Source organism: Falco rusticolus, chromosome 7 (genome assembly GCF_015220075.1).
Source record: "Falco rusticolus isolate bFalRus1 chromosome 7, bFalRus1.pri, whole genome shotgun sequence".
Classification (NCBI taxonomy): domain Eukaryota; kingdom Metazoa; phylum Chordata; class Aves; order Falconiformes; family Falconidae; genus Falco; species Falco rusticolus.
Window position 1 is genome coordinate 57,930,092 of NC_051193.1, and position 20,584 is coordinate 57,950,675.

Consider the following 20,584-nt stretch of genomic DNA (forward strand, 5'->3'; position numbering starts at 1 on the left):
GATTGGCAGCCCGAACTCCCTTGCTCATATGTGATCCGTTGTGTAATTAAATACTGTGCGGCCTGGGTTGCAGCTGGTGTTCCAGTAATGGTTACCTTGCGATTTCTTGTGCCAGGTACGAATTCTCCCTTTTTAGAGATCTGTATCCTTGCACCAGTCAACTCCTGGTATTCAACTAATGTTTTCCCTCCTTTTCCAAGTATTGCACCAACTAAGTTTTCTGGCACTGCTATTTCAACTACATCCTTTGATCCATCTGTGGATTTTTCTGTTCCTAGGATGGCACTGGCAGCTAGGGGAGAAGCAGCTCCAAAATATCCATTGGTTGCAGCAGTAGCAGCAGCCAGGCTACCTAATGCAAATGTCCCCGCCGTACCACCAGCAGTGCTGCCACTGGCTGAGGCTTCACTCGCATAGGTGGCCAACAAATTGGCTGCTGCTGCTGCTGGGTTGGCACTGGCAGCTGCTGCAGCCAAAGCCCCTGTAGCTGCTGCCTGACTGAGGCCTAAACCTAATGTATTGAGATTATATCCATAGCTGGCTAATGTATTAAGTGCAGAGGTGATGGCCACCAGGTCATTGCCTGTGAAGCCAGATAAAACTGCTGGAAAGGCTGCCACTCCAGCAAGGTTAGCATGTCCTAATAGCCCTGCAGCAGCTGCAGCAGTTGGTAACACTTCAGCAGTGTTTGCATAAGGAGATCCGGTTGGATTGGAATTGGCCACTGGACCTGTGACATTGGCATAACTGATATTGAGACAGCTGCCACTCTGTGGATCTCTTGTATCTTCTGGATGATAAGTTCAACAGCTTTTCGGTTTTGTTCAGGTTCTCCCACTCACCCAGTGACAACCCTCTCTTGCAAGTTGATCCCATCAGGTTTCTGGGAAAGCTGCACCCAAGCCCCTGACTGCTCCATTATAGCCTTCACTGTAGCACCTCCCTTCCCTATTATCAGACCTGCTGTGCTGTTGGGAACTATAATCTTTACCTGTAATTAAAAAAAATATATATAAATAATACTTCTGCTTTTTGCATGAACACTATAATATTTTGCTACCCTATAAAAGGAAGGAAAAGAATGAAGCAAGTTAGTTACCATGTTTTTCAAAGAAAAGTTAAAAAAGTATTTTAAAAATGCAGTACATTAAAAAGCGTGATGAGCTGTATTTTTAAAATGTACAGTACAAAGAATAAAAGATAAAGTAACAGGAAAACCATCTTTATCATTCTCCCACAGAATATACTGCTTTCAGCATAGTACATTTCAGACCAACAGATTAAGCAAATGCAGGTATTATGCTTGTATGGAAAGACTGTCTTAGATTGTATCAAAGTGAGTGTTCTCATCTGATTCCTCTTTCCAGGTTAACGTAGCAAAGCAACTTCTTAGACAAAATGTGTCTGAAATTCATTGCCTTCCCTTAAAACATCTATAGTAACAATAATTAAAAAAACCCACTTGGTGTGAAGCAAATATGGTATAGCACGGAGAGATAAAATAGTTGGTCTTGAACAGGACTGATCTTGATTGTTCAACGCTGTCCTCCCATTCAGTATACAGAAATTCATCATGTGCTACAGTATGTTACTATTCAGCCTATGGAAATGAAGTGCAGCAGGAGAGAATATCTAAATGCTGTAGATTTTGAAAGAATAAAATCTGGCACTTGTACCTCTTAAAAATTATATAAAACTGTCTTCAAACAAAGGGTATTTGCCTGTAACTCCTACCCTTTCCTCCTGTTTTAACAAAGTTTCAAACTGATGCAACTCATTAATGAAAAAATTTATTTCTTATTGATTTATTGCTGAGTGAAGAATGACACCCAAGGTAAAACTTCAGTATTATACCTAATTTTTATAGCATCTTTAGATACACATTTCACAATTGTGTCTCAAAGTTTAATGTACAATCTGTTTCATGATACTGAATTAATATAAAGTTGTATCTCACAAAAATACATTAGCATATTGATATCCATTCATCCAGGTTTCGTGGAGCATATATGTAGCAGTAATGCTTTTCAATTTGTCAATCCTTTCACCAAAATGCTACCTAAAATTTCAGCAACAAGTCAATACAAAATACAATTAAAATGTTATTACTAACATTCTCATTTTACTGCCTTGTTATAAACAAACTTGTTACAAATAAAAATGCATGCCCTATAAATAAGCTTTTTCTAGTCTTACCCATTTTAGAAATTTCCAGTTGTTATGATAGCATCAAAATAAAATCTTTGAAAATTCAGCATACTATAAAGTCGAGAAACATTTCTATTTTTCAGTTATAAAATATGTAAATTAAAAATTGTAACATACCATATTGTATTTTGCACTGAATTGTTTTACAGCATACATAGAATTTTTAATTTCTTTAAAACATTCATATTCATGACATGAAAACAAAGGTTTCTATGGAATAAATAAAAAAATATTAGATGCTGACTTATTCTAAAGGTAACACAGAGGTATGGTATTGAAAAAACATTTAGATCACCCATATACTAATTAATCCTATAAAACCATAAACATCTTAATATGCGTATATACTTATATACATACTTGTATGTATATACACACACACAAAAACTTTTTTTTTGGATGTATTTATAGACATACTCATTTTTTAAGTCAGGACACCTCAGTCTTTGAAAAACATAGTCCAAATTATTTGGCAATTGTTGAGGTGCACTTGTTTAGTTTTCCTATTAGAAGAAGGAGGAAACCTCTCAGATTTGATTTGTCATTTAGGACCTAAATACAAAATGTATTAACTGATTGCTAAATATAAGGAATGTTCAGATTTTTTAAATAAATAAATAAATAAAGGGGTTTGTTTGTTTCATTGGTTTATTTTTTTTAATCAACACTCCAAAAATGTGAAGTTGTATAAAAATAGTCACCCAGGAAAACTCAATGAAACTGCAAATCTTTTATTGCATGGCACAGTTTTAATGATAATAGTTTTGTGCCACATACTATAGAAAACATTTACCTGACTGATTTAAGCCATAGCAATAATTTCTTTGGGAGATTTTGACAACTGAGATTTGCCAGATCCTGCATGGTTTCATAATCCATGTGCACAGTTCTGACCAAGTTAGGCACAAGCGCTTATTTAAGTTTAAGAAAAGAACCTAAGGAGGTATGGAAATACACTTTCACAACCATACATGTGGTTGCAGAAGTATCTAGAATATTTACTTTCAGGGCAGCATCATAGCACATATAATATCACAGCTACACATGCAACATGAAACAATTGTAATATGGCTAGGATTACTGTAAAGGACTGGCGTAGTACAATAAAATGATGGTTTAATTCAGCCAAAAGAAATAAGAAGGAAATGTCTGTATGCAAGAAGAAAAATTTCCTCAATAAGAAATCACTATTTTTCTCACTTGACATCACAAAAATTTGTTTGGTTCACCACTAACAGCTCTGGTTGTTCAACAAAATTATCTGTCTAGTCAGAGGAAAGAATTATCTCCTCCTACATACCCATCCACTCCCACCTTCTGCAGAAATGTTTGTGTACTCAGCCATACAAACAACATGCAAATTATGATGCATTTTGGAAAATAAATCTTGGATTTGTTGGATTGATATGTTATATGTTTGTCTGCTTCTGAAATAACTAAAAATACCCTTTTCTATCTATTTTAGAAACATCAGATTGTGTGTTTTAACTGACAACTCTCTTAAATTGTTTTAGTATAGGAACATACCACTAACATCCTTTCAAACACAACTCCTGCCAGGTGACTATTTCACCTATTAACATATAAACATCTTCTAAAAATATACATGCATTAAAAAAAATCAGACAATATGCATGAGCTGTTTTATACTCAGGTATCACAGAAAAGATATATTCCAATCAAAATTCAGTTTTAACACAACAAATACATCTGTATGCATTTTGCTTAAAACACATGTAAAATCCTGCTCTTCATGAAATGAAGGCAACAGCTGCACTATTTTGAGATATTTGATTGTAACATTCCTGTATTTGTGTCAACTGATAGAAAATGTTATTAAAAAATGGAAATAATTAAAAACCAAAACATATTTAGGAATAGATTTTTTTAGGATGTATTGATCTTGCTATCAATTTGTAATTCTCCATCTGTTCCCTGCGTTCACTTGATTTTTTTCTGGTTTATATATTGGAATATCAACTCTTTATGGCAAGCATTGGTTGTGTGTACACTAATACAATATCTAACATATTAGGCCACAGCCCTCTAAGGCACCAGTGCAAATGAAATCATGCAAATAGATTTTTTTTTTTTTTGTCTGTTGAAGCCTAAAATCCATAAGGTCATTTAAGTTACAAGGTATAAAATGATACCACAAAATTCTTGGTCTCAACTCCAGTGATACAAACATAAACTGAAAAAGCAAAGATTATCTATTTGATTTTGTTACCTGCACAACCACCATTTTTTCAAAGTACTTAATTAACTCCCTGTCTGTCAGGGAAATCGGACAGTGCTCTTTCTTCCCTTTTACAGATAAGAAGTTCAGATAGTGACTTGGATGCAGAAGTAAGAAATCTAACTACTACCCAAAGTAAGTGCTCTGAGCTATCCAGTAAAGGCAGCTTTGACTATGCAAGAAGGTTTAGCTTTCCAAGCTTGTGTGTATGCTCCTGGCTATATTGAAGTTTGTGCTGTAAAAAGAAGAGCATCTAAAGCAATTATGAACATAAGCTTAAAATACATATGCAATTTAATTTTTTTCAAATGCTATAGGAAGAAAGAAATGAAAGTAACTCAACTTTTACCTCATGCCAAATAGATTTTATAAAAAAACATGGATTCCAATTGTGACATTTGCTTACTCATAAAGCAAATTAATTACATCCACAGGCATCACTCTCATCATATTTGTGTTAACATAAGCAAGTTCAATATCAGGCTCACCAGGTATAATACTTCTCCCCTGAAAAGAAATCAAACTATAACAAAAATAAAAGGAACAAAGTAATGTCACTGCATCTGTTTTCGCTAATACATTATTATATATTTAAAAGCCTTGACAAAGGTGCAACAGCCCAAGAAACTGTAGTGCTTAAGAAAGCCTTAAAACGGAGAGCAGCTTGTTGGCCCCAGTGCCCAACAAAGTCAGCAAAGATCTGACAAAACTCTGCACCTCAGAGGCGGTTGCTCGGTACTTAAGGAACCTCAGCCATTATGTCCAGAGGACACAATTCAAATAGCTTTAACTTAGCATTAGTGGCTCACATTCACTCTTGCATGCTGCAAAATTCTAGACTCCTGTATCAGCTAATTCTCTAATCCTTTTCCATTTATTGACAACCCACTTGCATAACCCCACGCTGCATTCACCTACCACGTCAGCATTGCCTAAAAGTGCTCTGATTTACCAAACTGAAAGTCCTGGCTCAGTCCTGGGAGCTGAATAACATCTACTGTGGAATGCCAGATGTTCAGTGATTATGCTATGCCACTTCTCTTCCCCTCCCTTATGCTGCAAGGAGATAATCTGCACTGAGCAGCTATAAGTTCATATCGACCCATGCAAAATACTTCATGCAGAGCAGAACCATGACGAAACCTGCACTGCTACCCACATTAACACCTTATGTCCTGTCTCCCCACTCTTCTCATGTAAACACCTCCAGCTATCTATAGCAGGGGTCCCAGCACTTTCAGTTTTCTGTTGCCTTCTGTTGCCCTCCTCTCTCATCACATGTGCTCTGGTTATATCCTCACTTCTCACAGTTGTTGGAGGTGGGGGATGGTAATCAAACTAGGACCTTATGTGCCACCTACCTTATACAAAGTATTTACCTGGCAAATACAGTGGGAGGGTGAAATACATGCTGACTGGATAGACCGCGAGAATTAGCACTTGATGTGGCTATGTCAGTTAAGAGTAACCGTATGCAAGGAGGCCAAAACCCACAGCTTTAGATTCAAAGCTTCACCTGGTGGTGTGACACATGCCTGCACTAAATTACACCAGAAAAGAAAGTCTCACTGCTGATACAAAACAGCATCAAAACTCAGAAAAAACAAACCGAACAATTTGACAGAATAATTTAATTGCATCATCCTGTGCTTATTCCACCTCATAGATTTGTTTCTGAAGAGGCTGCACAGAGATTAATGAATCAAGGAGGTTTTTTTTTTATCTGTTATTCAGCTTTTCAGCTTTCCTTTTTCCTTTTATTTTCACAAGTTTAATTATAACTCATGCCATGAATCTCCTGTAATAGTTGGTTTTTTTTCCTTCTATTAAATCTTTCAAGTACTTGGGTAATGTTATTTTATCTTCTCTTAAAAGAGAAACACCTTTCCAAAAAAGGTTCCATCTAATCTAACAAATTCATCCTAATCTCACACAATTCTACATTTTAGTCTCTCTAAAGCAAACCATTGTAAACCCTTAAAACTGTATTTAAATTACTATCTTCCATTTTGTCTCTTTTTCTGTCTTCATTGCTCATCAATTACTTTAAACTCTTTAAAACTCCATCTGGGCTGTGGATTCTGTACCTATGAAAATTCCATGCTATTTTAGCTGCTCATTTGACTATAGGCTTGGAGTTGATGAGAGGGTATTCTGAAAGAACAAGTTCCTGTAGAGAGCAGTCAATGGAGAGTAAGAGCCATCTATTATTTCTGTGTGGCAGGCTAAACACACTGCTACAGTAGGCTTGTATCAGTGTGAGTAGTCCCGTGCCAAACATCTTTAAACTGAAGTGGCAGTATGATGAAAACCTGCGAGAAAAATCACAATCAACAAAAGATGTGATAGAAGTGTACTGGAATGAAGTAGAAAGACAACTAAGTACATTACAGGCAAAATGATGCCTGCATATGCACTTGGAATTTACAGCCAGCCTCTGTTTTATCTGAAAACTCTTGGAAAGTCCCTGGCTTTCTCAATGCCAACTCCATGTTCAAGGCAGGACAAGCTACCAACAGGTCATGAGTCATCCCATGTGTAGAGCAGGCAGAAATACTAGGCTGGTCTGGACAGGCATTTGTCCATGTCAGACTCGGGCTCACACAGCAAATCTCTACTGATTGCACATACATACCCTCAAGGAAGTTTGTGGCATTTCTCTCAGTAATTTCAATAGCTCTGCATTGGGTTCGGTATGTACATATGGTGAAATATGAATTCACTTTTTCAGAGGTGCTGTGCACTGAACAAATTCCTGGTTGCTCAGTCCAAGAGCATACATTCTCTTTGCAGAGAAAATATTTTGAAGGAATAGAGACACGTTTCTAATGGTCTGTTTGATGTTTAGTTACAAAAATAAGCAAATATCCATAAAAAGATGAGTAGTTCTTTATAAATTTAGCTAGACCATAATGTAAATAGTGTAAATAAACCTAGATTACATATTAGTCTTCATCTTCCCTGATTATGTTTAAATTCTGTAAATGCCATTCCAATTAAATTTCTCTCTTTCTATGAAAGGATAACTAGAACTGAAATATTCTGTGAACAAGTGCAATTGGATTATAGGAAGAGATTATCTGCTACTTTGTTCCTCAACGTAATGCACTTTTTTTTTCTAGTCATGCTTGTGTTCCTGAGACTTTCTTCTCATCACAAACAGCACATATACTTTTAATATTTTCTTCATATATTTTACCTGAAAATATTGCAGGATGAATGTCATTTTGCTGTTTCTCTGTGTTGCTGCTTTGTGGTATTTCTGCTCTCATAACTACTGTTTCTTTCAAGTCAAACTTAAATGAATCAATTGAAAAATAATATTGCAAGTAAGAAGTCTTTCTAAAGTTAAAATCACACTAGATTATTATAAATATAATAAATTAAAATGACAGTGCAAACGGATATTCTAAAACATTTATTTGTATCTGCCAATAGACTGCAGCAGGACTTTGGGCTGATTCCCACTCTACTGTTTATCAACAGTGTTTATTTTGTTCCAGTTCTCAGAACTCCTCTCAGCTGAAGCTGCATTTCTCAAGGGCATTATTTCATTTTAGTCCTAAAACTATCATGCAGTAGAAACCTAACTTCAGCTTAAATGCTCAGGAATAATTTACATACATCTGAAATCATGAGACTTACAACCTTGGAACAAAGCTGGAGAAAGATTTACTAGAGGAAAGAATATGTAGGGTTTGGGTTCTGGGTTTTTTTAGCACAAATTGCTGCTTTGGCATAAATCTAGACCATTTTTCAATTAGTATTTTATATTAAAACTTGACTCTTTGGGGGACTGAAAAATGAACCTCCCACTTCTTTAAGTTACTACCTAATTATGTTTCTGCCCACTTTAAAGTATGAACATTAAGATTTTTCTTTCGTGCTTTTAATATTTTTTAATATAATACATAATACAAATCCTAACTGTGTTTTGGAATGCAAACTCACAGCAAGGAATTAATAAATCATGTTTAAACAAACAAAAATTATCTGTCTAAGCTTTAGTTGCCATTTGGTCACTAGTGTGTGTGTAGGCTCTAACTCATAATTCTTCTGTCAAAAGCAGTTTTTACTAAATGTGTGCACATGCAAGTTGTGGATGGAGAGAGAATAACTATTAAAAATTATGTTGTTTATACACGTGGTTGATATATGATATTATCTACTTCTGAACACAGTATTATTAAGAATTTACACACACATATGCACACACAAAAGTCTATGACTAGTTTGATGACTATCCCTCATGAAAACATGATTCAGAAGTGTGGGAACAGAGAGAACCAAACCTCCATTAATTTTCTATGATACATAGTTTTAATAACATAGAGAAGAAACTTAACTTTTCTAATTTTTTTCTGTGTAGCCTAAAAACAACATTCCATATTTTATGCATTAATGTTTCATGAGTTTCAAATTACATTTGCAGAGAAGTGCAATGTATTTTGAGGAGCTTCATTTATACTTTTCACTTTTTTTATAATTAAAAAAGAAAATATGAGTTGGTTACATGCTGAATTATACAGGAGCAAAAAATCATATATTTTCACTCAGTTGCAGAGGATGTAGTAAACATTGAAAATCAGACATCTATATTGACTGTGCCATTGTTCAGATGAAACATCTAAGAAAGCAGAAAGCAGGAATACCAACTGCTCTGGCCAGTAAAGTCTGAATGACACTTTCAGTGGAAGTGAAATGTTAACCCTAGCTAAATTCACAATAGTTTCCCCCCCATCTAAAATTTCCTTTTTTTTCTTTTCCTCATCTAATTCATTACATGCTGTTCTCTGAATACCTGCCAGCATTCCACAGAGTCAAGGATGAGTTTCACAAAAGCATGAATATTTACAGTACTACTGAGTACAGTAATCTGGGATGCTTCTAACTGAAAGACACTATATAATGTAATTCCATAATTGGAATTGCTGAAAAGACATTCCTCATACAAAGTAATGTACAAAAAATGTAAATAATGTACATTATTTTAAAACCAAATAAGCCTGGCTGATGGTATCAGGAAAACTCCCGCCCTTTTGCATTACACAGGATCTAACTTACAAACTCAGAGCCCACTCCAGACTCCAAAGTGAACTGATCTTCCTGACCGAAATTGGGGCAAAGGCAGTGTTACCCTTTTTTTTATGCCTTCCCAATCACAAAAATTACAGATGTTACATTGGCTCCTCATGGCTGTTAACTCATTGTCCAAAGAAACACCGCGCTGATTGCTTTCCTGAAAAATCTTCAGGCAAAAGAAGGTAAGAACATAAACAACAAGGACATTTCTGCAGTTCTCAGGAGAATCCTTACAAGGCTGCATCTATCACATTTACATGTACTCCCCAGCAGCAGATCAGCCATAAACTTGTTCTGAATTATATGCTGTATTTTAACTAGAAGTCATACATTTGATGAAAGCAGTTACTGGGAGAAATCATATGGCTGAAACATACAGACCTCATATGATGTTAATAGCAATTCTTGAATGGCCTAAAAGCACAGATACTTAGGAACCCATTTCCCATTGACTTCAAAGAGGCTGAGGCTTCCAATTTTTTAGGGTTGGTTGTTGTGGGTTTTTTTGAATAGCTGTGGACCTACAAGTCCAAGAGAAACCTCAGAGTGTTTTGAAATATGCCGTTGACTGGAGTAGAAATTTTCAAGATCAATATGAAATGTTAACACTACAGAACCTCACAGCTACTCAACAGTGCCCATTTTTCAGTATAAACGTTCATAAACGTGGCTAAGATTCACAATGATGTGATTCTAAGACAAATGAAAGCAGCAAATGATATAGTTATGTCACTTAATTAAACTCAGAGGAAAGGACAGCCAACAGAAATGCGCAAAGGGACTTGCCACTACTATGTCAATGACACTTTTCATTGAGGCTGACTAGAACTTTAAAGCACATAAAAGCTTAGAACAGGATATTAGAAATGCATTGAGATATTCATCCTCTGACATGGCTTGCCAGATTATAGCATTATTTTAACAGCATATTGTTATGGTTTAACCCCAGCCTGCAACTAAGTACCACACAGCTGCTTACTCACTTCCCAAGTGATCCCACCACTCCCAGCGGGATGGGGAGAAGACCTCGAGGGGGGGAAGGTAAAACCCCTGGGTTGAGATACGAAAGGCATAAACATAAAACCCCCAAACAAACCAAAAACGCCTACCAAAAATATCAATAATAATTCTAATGAAGAGGAGGGGGAGAGAAAGGAATAAAATCCAAGAAAAACAAATGATGCACAATACACTTGCTTATCACCCACTGACCGAAGCCCAGCCAGTCCTTTAGCAGCAAGCAGTCCCTCCCAGATAACATCCCCAGTTTATATACTGAGCGTGACGTTCCATGGTACGGAATATCCCTTTGGCTAGTTTGGGTCACCTGCCCTGGCTCTGCTCCCTCCCGGCTTCTGGTGCACCTGCTCGCTGGCAGGGCATGGGGAACTGAAAAGTCCTCGACTTAAGACTAAGCCCTACTTAGCAATATCTAAACCATCAGTGTGTTATCAACATTGTTCTCACAGTAAATCCAAAACACAGCACTGTACTGGCTACCTTGAAAAAAATTAATTCTCTCCAGCTAAAACCAGGACATATACTAAACTTCATCCAAATTAACTTAGGATTCAAATCCAAATTTAAAATCAAAATCACATTTCAGCATTCCAGGTAAGAATGCTCAAAATCAATCTCTGAGAAATAAATTTTTAAATTAATCTATTTATAACATCAATAGGACCAAAAGGATGCTAGCACTTCTTGTTTTCAGATTATCTTTGCTACAGCTGATTTCTACAAGATACGTAGCACATCTATTAAACATTTGTTTGGCAATTCAGAACAAAATCTAAGTTTTCAAGTCTCTAGCATCTACAGAAGGCAGTTTTAAGTGAGAAGCTGTGGACTGAAAAAATGGTAGAGATTGAAAGGAGGCAGCAAAAGAAAGTGAACTAGCTTTTACCTAGAATCTGGTAGAACTCGTTATTCTGAACTGAGAAACGAGGCAGACTCCAAGAATATAAAATTAATACGGAAACAGTACAGTAAAGATCAGAAGGGTATGTAAATTATCATTAAAAAAATATTTCTATTTCAAAAGAGCTATGGCAATATAAACCACCCTTCAGCATTTACTAACAGTTGTCACGTAGAAATTCAGAAATTCTTTAGACATCTTCTGTGTTAGATATGGTGATAAATTCTGCTAAACACACTTTGGTTTTGACTGCTGGCTGATATTAAACATTTAGATTTTAATCACTTCAGTTCATCACAGCTACTAAGAGTTTAGAATCACGTACCAGTTGTTTCTTCTGATTCTTGCTTGGACTTTGTACATATAGGGATAAAATATTACTGCTAAAATTAACCAGTGGGTATAAGTATATAGCCAATCATCAGTTGTTGCTCTAATAACAATTAAAAAATCCTATACTTTGATATTTTTTTTAACATTGAAGAGTTTAATCAATGCAACTTTTAACTGAGCTTAACAATTATTTCTTTGAGAGAGAGGACACTTATAGGAAGTTACTAAGATAATTTTGATAGTAACTGCTTAAAAGCTGTGAATTGTAATCCCATCAAGGAGGAAGACAGTCTCTGGGATAAAAATTAAAGCCCAAGATAGGATGGAAAGATAAGAAGGAGGAGGATAATTAGTGGAAACTAGGGAGACGAGTGAATGTACTCCAGCTGCCACACACAACACAGCACTGCTGGAAAAGCACATGACAAAGGTAAAGTTCAGCCAGTCACTGTTGTTTAAAATACAAAAAAAAAAAAAAAAAAAAAAAGTTTGGTACCACTGATCCACTTCAATCTCATCAGTATTTTACTAGACACCACATTATAAAAAGGAGGGGGTTATACTATTTTTGGTGCCTAAAACATCTATCATTTACCAAGCATTTCAATTCTGCCCTGCACAATAAAAAAAACTGTATAATTACACTCGTACATCCTTCAATATTCATCTAAGTTCCTTTTTCCTTTACTGTACTCAAATAGTGTCAATATTTTTCTTAACTGTTACCTAGAGAGGATATTATTATCTCTGCATTAGTGTCTATAATATGGTAGGTATACATTTAAACATAGACTTCTCTCATGAAACCATCCATAATTCTGCTGCCGAGCACTGGTCAGTGGAAGGACTTGATTTCTCAGATATAAACTGGTTCCCTGGCATGGAAATTACTATTGGTATAGTGCTTGACATCTAGAACTGGATTTTCAATTAAGCAGGAAATTTGTTTCAAAAGAACTGAATTTATGGACAGAGGGAGAAAGTTAGCAATGAAAAAAAAAAAAAAAAAAAAAAGAAAAAAAAAAGGTACTTTCTTTTCCAGGACTTCTCAAGACTCTAGACATATTATTTTCTATGAAACAGGAACTAACAATATTTTTTACAAAATGCATACTTAAAGTTAGAGCCCTAGATGCTTATGCAGATATTTTAGTCCACAAAGCATGCTTGCATGTTCAGCAAACCCAATAACCAATTTATTTAGATTTAAAAAGTCCTAAATTCAAATACTCATGTAAGAAACTCCAAATGATTATATTCTTTGCCAATTCCAAATTAAAGCTGTATGTCCATGTCCTTTTTCTTGAAAGTCTCCTTAATAATCCTGTAGTGAAGAATTTGTGAATTTATCAGGGATATAATTACTCTGTAAAAACTTACTACTTCTCATCAAGTCCATTATTGCAAACAATTTAACATGAAAAAGAAGAGTGGAAGGTACCTTGTCAGGTCCAATCACTAAACTACAATGACAAAATGTTTTCCTAAGAATAATATAAATAAAAATTTTCTCATGAGTTATTTACTTGATTTCGTAAATGCCAGCTTTCCCTGAACACATAATGAGATGGTAGAGCCAAGCAGATTTTTAACACTCATAAAAAAGCAGAAGATTTTTAACACTCATAACACCTAGCTAGGCACACAACTGAAAAAAAAAGAAAATAAACCACAAACCCAACAAAAAAATCAAGAAAGTCCTTCTTACCATTCCCACTGACATAAGATTTGATGCAAAAGCTTAGAGAAATGTAGATACATGAAGTAAATCCCAAACCACCTGAACATATGACTATTATATACTTTTACATATATATATACACACACACACAGAGACACTTCTGTACTATACCTATATACTTCTATATGCAAGTCCATAATACTTTATTACTTTTAAGGAAAAACAGTTCTATTGCATTTAGTATCTAGCGAACAGCTTCAGCTCAGTTAGAGAGTACAGAAGCTACTTATTTGGCAGTGCCTCTTTAAAATAGTTTGTTTGCAATTCAGCTGATTCTAAAAACAATAAGAAAAACAAAAGCAAATGAGTCCATATGGAAGACATGCACATATTCCTACTATATACAGACACAATGAATGGAGTCGTCCCTTCCCTCCAGGCACATCATGGCTTAGAATCTCACAGCTGCAATCATGTCAGACATGAGTGGGCTTATGCACAAAAACAAATGAAAGCTCTAAACATTTCAAGATCATGGAATAATAATAATAATAATAATAATAATAATAATAATAATAATAATAAAAACCCACAACCAAAACAAAACCAACACAACCACTCTTACAGAATTATTTCAAGAGGTTACCCAACCTTTCTTTGAAACTGAATTTCTGCTCTTAATGATATTAAGTAATTTAAATAATTTTATCTTTTACCTAAGTGATATGTTTTATATTCAGCCTGTATTTAGCTACACACATAAAGATAAGAAAAGACAGAACAGGGAATTTTTAATGGTGTATCTTGACCTAACATGGCACCAGTTTTGCAATGCTCTTTACTCCAGGATCGCAGAGTTGTAAGGTAAAATGAAAGATAAAGCTATATCATCAACCAATACATATAAAGTAAACATAGTGGAACGATAAATTAATTGCTCAAATTGTAACTGTAATGAACGTGGCAAGCAGCAACCAACAAAGATGACAGAAGATGAATGCACTGTGTCTAAACAAACACCTTTGAGTTTTCACAGCCATAAAATAAAATAATAATAAACCTTAACATCCCCTTCTACATTATTTGAATTAAAATCCTGGGGCAATTATTCTGTTCTCCATTCTTCGCGGCAACAGAAGGAAGGGGAGATACACGTATTAAAATCCTTGCGGTAACCCCATTAATGTCTCAGCTGAGTGAAAATAACAGCGTATTTATTCGTGTTCTGACCTACAAATTGTTCTGTATAGCTTCATGATGTTTTTCACTATGAAAATGGTGAAAAACTGTAAGAAATTTGGCTTACGCAAAATGCATCCAGTCTCTTTAGATAAACTATCCAGATGAACGGTATCAAGGGCTATGGCTCCCTTGCACCCCTGGCTTTGCAGAAGATGACCAGCAGCAGAGGCTTGATCCTTTCTGTATTGACTGTTGCTTAACTATTAAAAAATAATTTTGTATAGCAAGAACTACTCAATGGAACTCTCAGGGAGGCTATCTCACAGACGTCATTTGCAAATTGTTTTCAAGTGAGAAAGGAAGTAAAGGACAGTTAGAGATAAAACATTTAAATAACCATATCTCTTCTAAGTCATAAAAAAAAAAATAGTAATTACCAGAAACTTTTATTAGAAAAAGGATGTAGTTTCACTAATGGGTGGATGTCTTCAAACTTAATAAGCACTACTACAGGACTCCATAGCCCTCTAATGTTAATAGAGTCTTCTGACAAGTCAATTCAAACCCTTCCTCTCAGAGCCTGACATTATGTCTCTGACAAGGATCAGAGAACAGAATACATGAACATCAAGCTTCTGGTCTCAGGAAGTATATCAATAACTACAACTAAGTTAAGTGGCTGGTTTAGAACTTAACATTCACCCAAGTTGATTCATATGTGTACGTTTCATTTATACGTATATCTTCTTTCTGGTTTAGCCTTTTGTAAATGTGTAGTCGCACATTTTTAACCAAGATAGCCACAAGGAGATAGTAACTACTACTGGAAGAGAAAAAGAACACTGGAACAAGTGGAAGGAATGACAGAAATTAGGAAGTATTTGAGTAAACAAAAAGATTGATAGGTGCTAACACAAGCCAGTTATGAAAGTCAACCTAGATTTTCAGAAGAAGCTGTAATTACAAGAGACAACTGAAGGTGCAATTGCATCCTCCCTGTTAAACACAAAGATTGTGGATTTAGATCATACTCAAATTTAGTTCAGTGGGGAAAATATTTATTTATTATTAAACCACATATTTGCAAAAGATATTGTTTCCATACATCTGTACTCTGGGTAATATTGCTCATACAATGGGAATCTGTGGAGCCATATCTCATTACGGAAAACTACCTATAAATAAGAAACAATCTTATTTATATATATATATAAAATAATCAGCAACGTAAAATTTAATTAAACATCACAAAAGCTAGGCACAGGCAATACTTGAATATAGATAACTTGCACATATTAATAATTTTGACTAGATAATCAGATCATATAAATGTTCATATGGGGAAAAAAAAGACTCCTTATACAAACTAAAGCTGTGTGGCAAAAATGTTATATATGGCTGTATTTACACGTATACATCACACATTTTTATACCTATATTACCTATGTGTAATTCTGTGTGTGCATTAACTTGGAAAAATACCTTTCCAAGAATAAACCTGGAGTCAGCATCCTCATAAATAGGATTTAAATCTTTTTAAAGATACACTGAAAAAGAATTTGCATCTAAGTGTTGCCCTGGTCTCAACTCCTACGCACACTATATACATATTCTTCATCTTCCAAGGATTACAATTTCTTTTTATTTTGAGAGAAAAGATACTGACAAATACAAAAATAAAAATGAAAAAGCTGTCTCAAAATGAGATAAAATGAAAAAATGAGGAAATCAACAGATTTACTAACCAGTTTTTATTTCATAATACATTTGTCCCTTTCTTTTTTTAACAAATGTTTACTATGAATCTTGAATGTTACTCATTTTAGACAGAGCTCAATAAAAGCATTATAATCTCAGAAAGTTTACATAAAACTGCACACAATCTGAATTATAGTTTGTATTAATATTACTATGCAATATTATTGCTAACAATTATTTTTATTTTACAATTCAACAGTAAAAATAATTTATATTTCAAATGAAAATATTCTTTCATTACTTTTGGAATGACAAAGTGATCTTGGTGATGTTAAAAAGCACTAATTTTGCCGAGCCCTCTGATATTCAGCTTGACAAGTTTGTACTCTTCTCTTTCACTTTTATTGATTTATTTTTCTTACCATGAAAATAAAATGCAGACAGGTCAGAAACAAAGGCTTTCTGTCTTAGTAGTGTAAATGGTAGGACAATTAGTAAAAATTTGTTATTTTACAACACATATATTCAGTTAACTTGTTGTCACTACCTATATGATATTTAAGTAATTCCATTTTGGTTTGATGGCAGATACTGAATAGTACACAGGCTATGGAATATAATTACATTTATGAAATATCTGCTGTAAAAATAACTTTTGTAGTTAAGTCATTGTACAGCTTATGTTGTGTAACTAGACTCCTTAATAAAAATAAACCTATAAGAAAGGCATCTTTATATTCAACCATATTTTTATGCTAAACCATACATGGACTATTGGCATTAGTAATATCTAAATCAAATTCTTAAATTCAGATTTTAAAGTAGAACTTTCATCCCATCAGAGTTGTAATCTCCTCTTATTATCCTCATTCATGAGTTCCTGTTAATGTGAGATAGGCATAACGTACAATTTACTTAGAAATTGCATGCAGTAAAGACAACCCTTGGTGTATGCATACACGTTGTGTACAGCCAATCAGTCTTTAATGTAAATGTTAAAGTGTAGCATTAATTATCTAATTATTTTGACATAATTAAAGCATGAATTTATATAAAGCAGCCTCTTAAATGCTCAGATACAGGTGAAATATAACCTGTGAAATAACTTTAACAGCTATGTTATTTCCTTCTGTTTCTAAACCTGAATGTGATAATACTGGTTCTAGACTATATTTACACAGTTATTTTACTAAACATTTTAAATATATTATGGAAAATAAATATTCTGCAAAGATCTGCTTATCTTTTGACTTGAATTCTTTTTTTCTGCATCACTTAATTATTATACATGACCACTGGTTTGCAGAAGATCTGGAGGAATTCTATTTTGCTTCAGTACTCTTTCCTAAAGAATGTCATTAATCACAGTTTAATCCATTTCATAAACCAGTTTTATTGCTTAAAGCAGTAACACTTTAAAAGATCTTACATGAAGACTACATTTCAGTATCTCATGGATGGGGGCAGCTGTTAATTTATCACAATTATTAGCATTACTATTAAGAGAAAAAGTGGATCAAAATTTTTACTGCATTTATGTTTTGGTTAAGTGAACGATAAAAATAACCATTCAAAGCTGAGAAGCATGGAGATCATATTAGGTCATTAGAAACATGAAAGAATTTACATTGCAGAACAACTGCCAAACTACAGGCTTTCAGAAACTTTAAAGAAATAGAAATTTAAAACATACTTTTCTAATCCCATCCAGATCACAGGTGCAAGTTGAAGTCAATTAAAAATTTTTCATGTATATATTATTGTTTAATAATATGAAAAAGAAAGAGAAAAAAAAAAAGAAAATAAAAGAAAGACTCTGATCTCTAAGGCTGGAGGTGCCATTTGAGAAGCAGGGGAAAACAGGTCAAGCAGCCAGCAGGCACTCTGTGCAGCGGGACAAATACTCTTCAAGACTACAGACTGCAAAGATTCAAATGTAAATCACTGGGAGGTAACACAGCAGCAGACTCGGCCCCTGGGCATTTCTAAGGATGCTTATTAGAGCCTATGGTCAGGATCTTCCCACTGATCCACTACTTGCAAATTATGCCTCTGAATAACTGTTATTACCTGTAGGGAGTTTTATTTATTTTCAGGGGAAAAAAACCCCAACAAACAAACAAAAAAAACCCACAACAACAAACCAACCCAAGCCGCTTCCCACCCACCCCCCTCCACCAACCCAAAACCAACACATGTCAAAATGACCACAAGGACAAAACTAGGGGAAGATAACACTTCTAAATAAGATGCAGCTACATATTGTTTTGACTGTAGGGTAAAGGTATTGACTATGTTAAGTCTGGGATGCTATGCTACAGGCAACAAATGCACCTTATCTCTGGAAAAGAAAAAACCTCCCACCTCTTATTGCCTACAGTGCAACAAGTCAACCAGGTTCTTTCACTGACTTGTATATGAAGAGCACTCCCTTCTCACTCGAATCAGGCAGATATACCTATTTTAATTGGTGGGTTTGTCTCATTTCTCTATGACCTCTGACCACCTGACAAACTCTCAAAGCTTGCAAAAGGCAGACGATGCACCCACGCAGAGCCCGCAGGAAAGCGCAGGGCACTGTTGCACTGTTCCTACAGCCAGTGAAAGTGATAATGTTTCAGATGGCACAAAGGAAATATTAACTAACATCTGCCCAAAGCAGGATCTTCTAGGGCTAGGCCTAACCATGCCTCAGTCAACTTACCTCTGACATGTCAGAAAAATATGCTATTGTCTTTTCTACCTTATAGTCTGTGCTGTGCAGGATCTGTCCTGGTGTAACAGTAAGCTCCGTAACCTCAACATTTCTTTCCACGTTCTCATACAACTCTTGATCACATAAACTCTGAACTCCCTAAGAGCTGCTATATTACATTCTGAACAGTTGAAAATTTAGAGGCTAACCTTCATGTGACTGATACCGTACACAGCAGAAAAAAGCAATAAAGACATCCAGCTCTGCATTCTGCAAATTGCTCTGACATTCTCTTTTCTCTGGGTTGTTCAAACAGCAAAAAGCACTCTAAGTGACTCTGTGCCTGTATACCTTAGAAGATGGTTGGTTTTTTCTCCTGATGCTAGTTCTGAATGAAAATGTATGTCACCAAACTTGACTATTAAGCACCCAATGTCAAAGACAATCTTGGATACAGCACAGTTACATGCTGCCAACTTTCACTCTAACTTACATGGGATGGATTTTGAATGTGGAAATATCTGGCACTTTATAACATGATATTTAGTTTCATTTTGTATTGATAAAAGAAGTATGCTTAAAACAGCTGGAAAACAGAAGATGGGAAAAAATGAACACCCCTTTGCACAGGACATTTGAAGACCCCTACCATATTTTAACAAAGAGAAGAATGTGTATTCTCCAACTTTTATGGGTTTAATGATCCTTTTTCGTAAGCAGATAGGACCTTTTCTTAGTACAAGGACATGGACAAATGCCAAAACCTACATATCATATTTACAAATATCCTAAAATGAAAGAACAAGATCTTCAATTACAGTGCAAGATTTTTTTTTAACTCTTAAACAACTTGAAGACATCCATGTTAGTCTAAAGCAAAATCCATTCAATCCAAATAACACTGTCTTCTTACATGTTCACTCCAAAATATTTTAAAGTGAATTAACCCCACAAAAATAATAAGTGTACAGGAAAGTGTAGCAAATTTTCTCCCAAATCTCAGCATGTTCACAGAAGTAATATTGATTTAAAAGGAAATTAATGAGATCAAAAGTAGGCCTCATTAAAGTCACACTACAGTAAAATTTATGTTTTCTAAATCATCTTAGTATGTTTCCAAAACTCTTTTAGTCCCTTCCTTTAACATGTTTTAAACTATATGGCTAAGCTAAGAATTAAAACCAGTAATAAGCTAAGTCTTCATAAATCCGTAACAAGGGTGACCATGTAATATCTTGTTAGAAGCTGTTTTTTTACATAAACAAATTAGTTTGTTCCTTTGTTTTCTCTTTTTTTCAAGCTTTAACTTCATATGTGATTTTTGTTTTGTCCCTATTTATATCTATAGGGGAAAAAACAGACAAAAAATATAACATCCAGGTAGACTTCAAAGCATGAGGAGAAATTGATTTAAGACATTTATCCATTTTAATAGAAAAGGAAAAGCAATGCTGTCCATTATGCTGAGTAAAGTATACCTTTCTGAAGAGGGGATGGAATAGGAAGCCAAGTGATTCTAATTCTTTTCAAGCATAAAATCAAAAC

General features: G+C 34.8%; 1 protein-coding gene across 1 annotated transcript in view; it reads right to left on the reverse strand.

The window, feature by feature from the left end:
* NOVA1 (NOVA alternative splicing regulator 1) overlaps positions 1-20,584 on the reverse strand; it is a 158,062-nt gene that overhangs the window by 5,098 nt on the left and 132,380 nt on the right. The window contains 3 exon segments of the mRNA XM_037394814.1: positions 1-19; positions 21-781; positions 784-991. The exon segment at positions 1-19 is cut by the window's left edge and continues 5,098 nt beyond it. Coding sequence (XP_037250711.1) covers positions 1-19; positions 21-781; positions 784-991 — 988 coding nt within the window.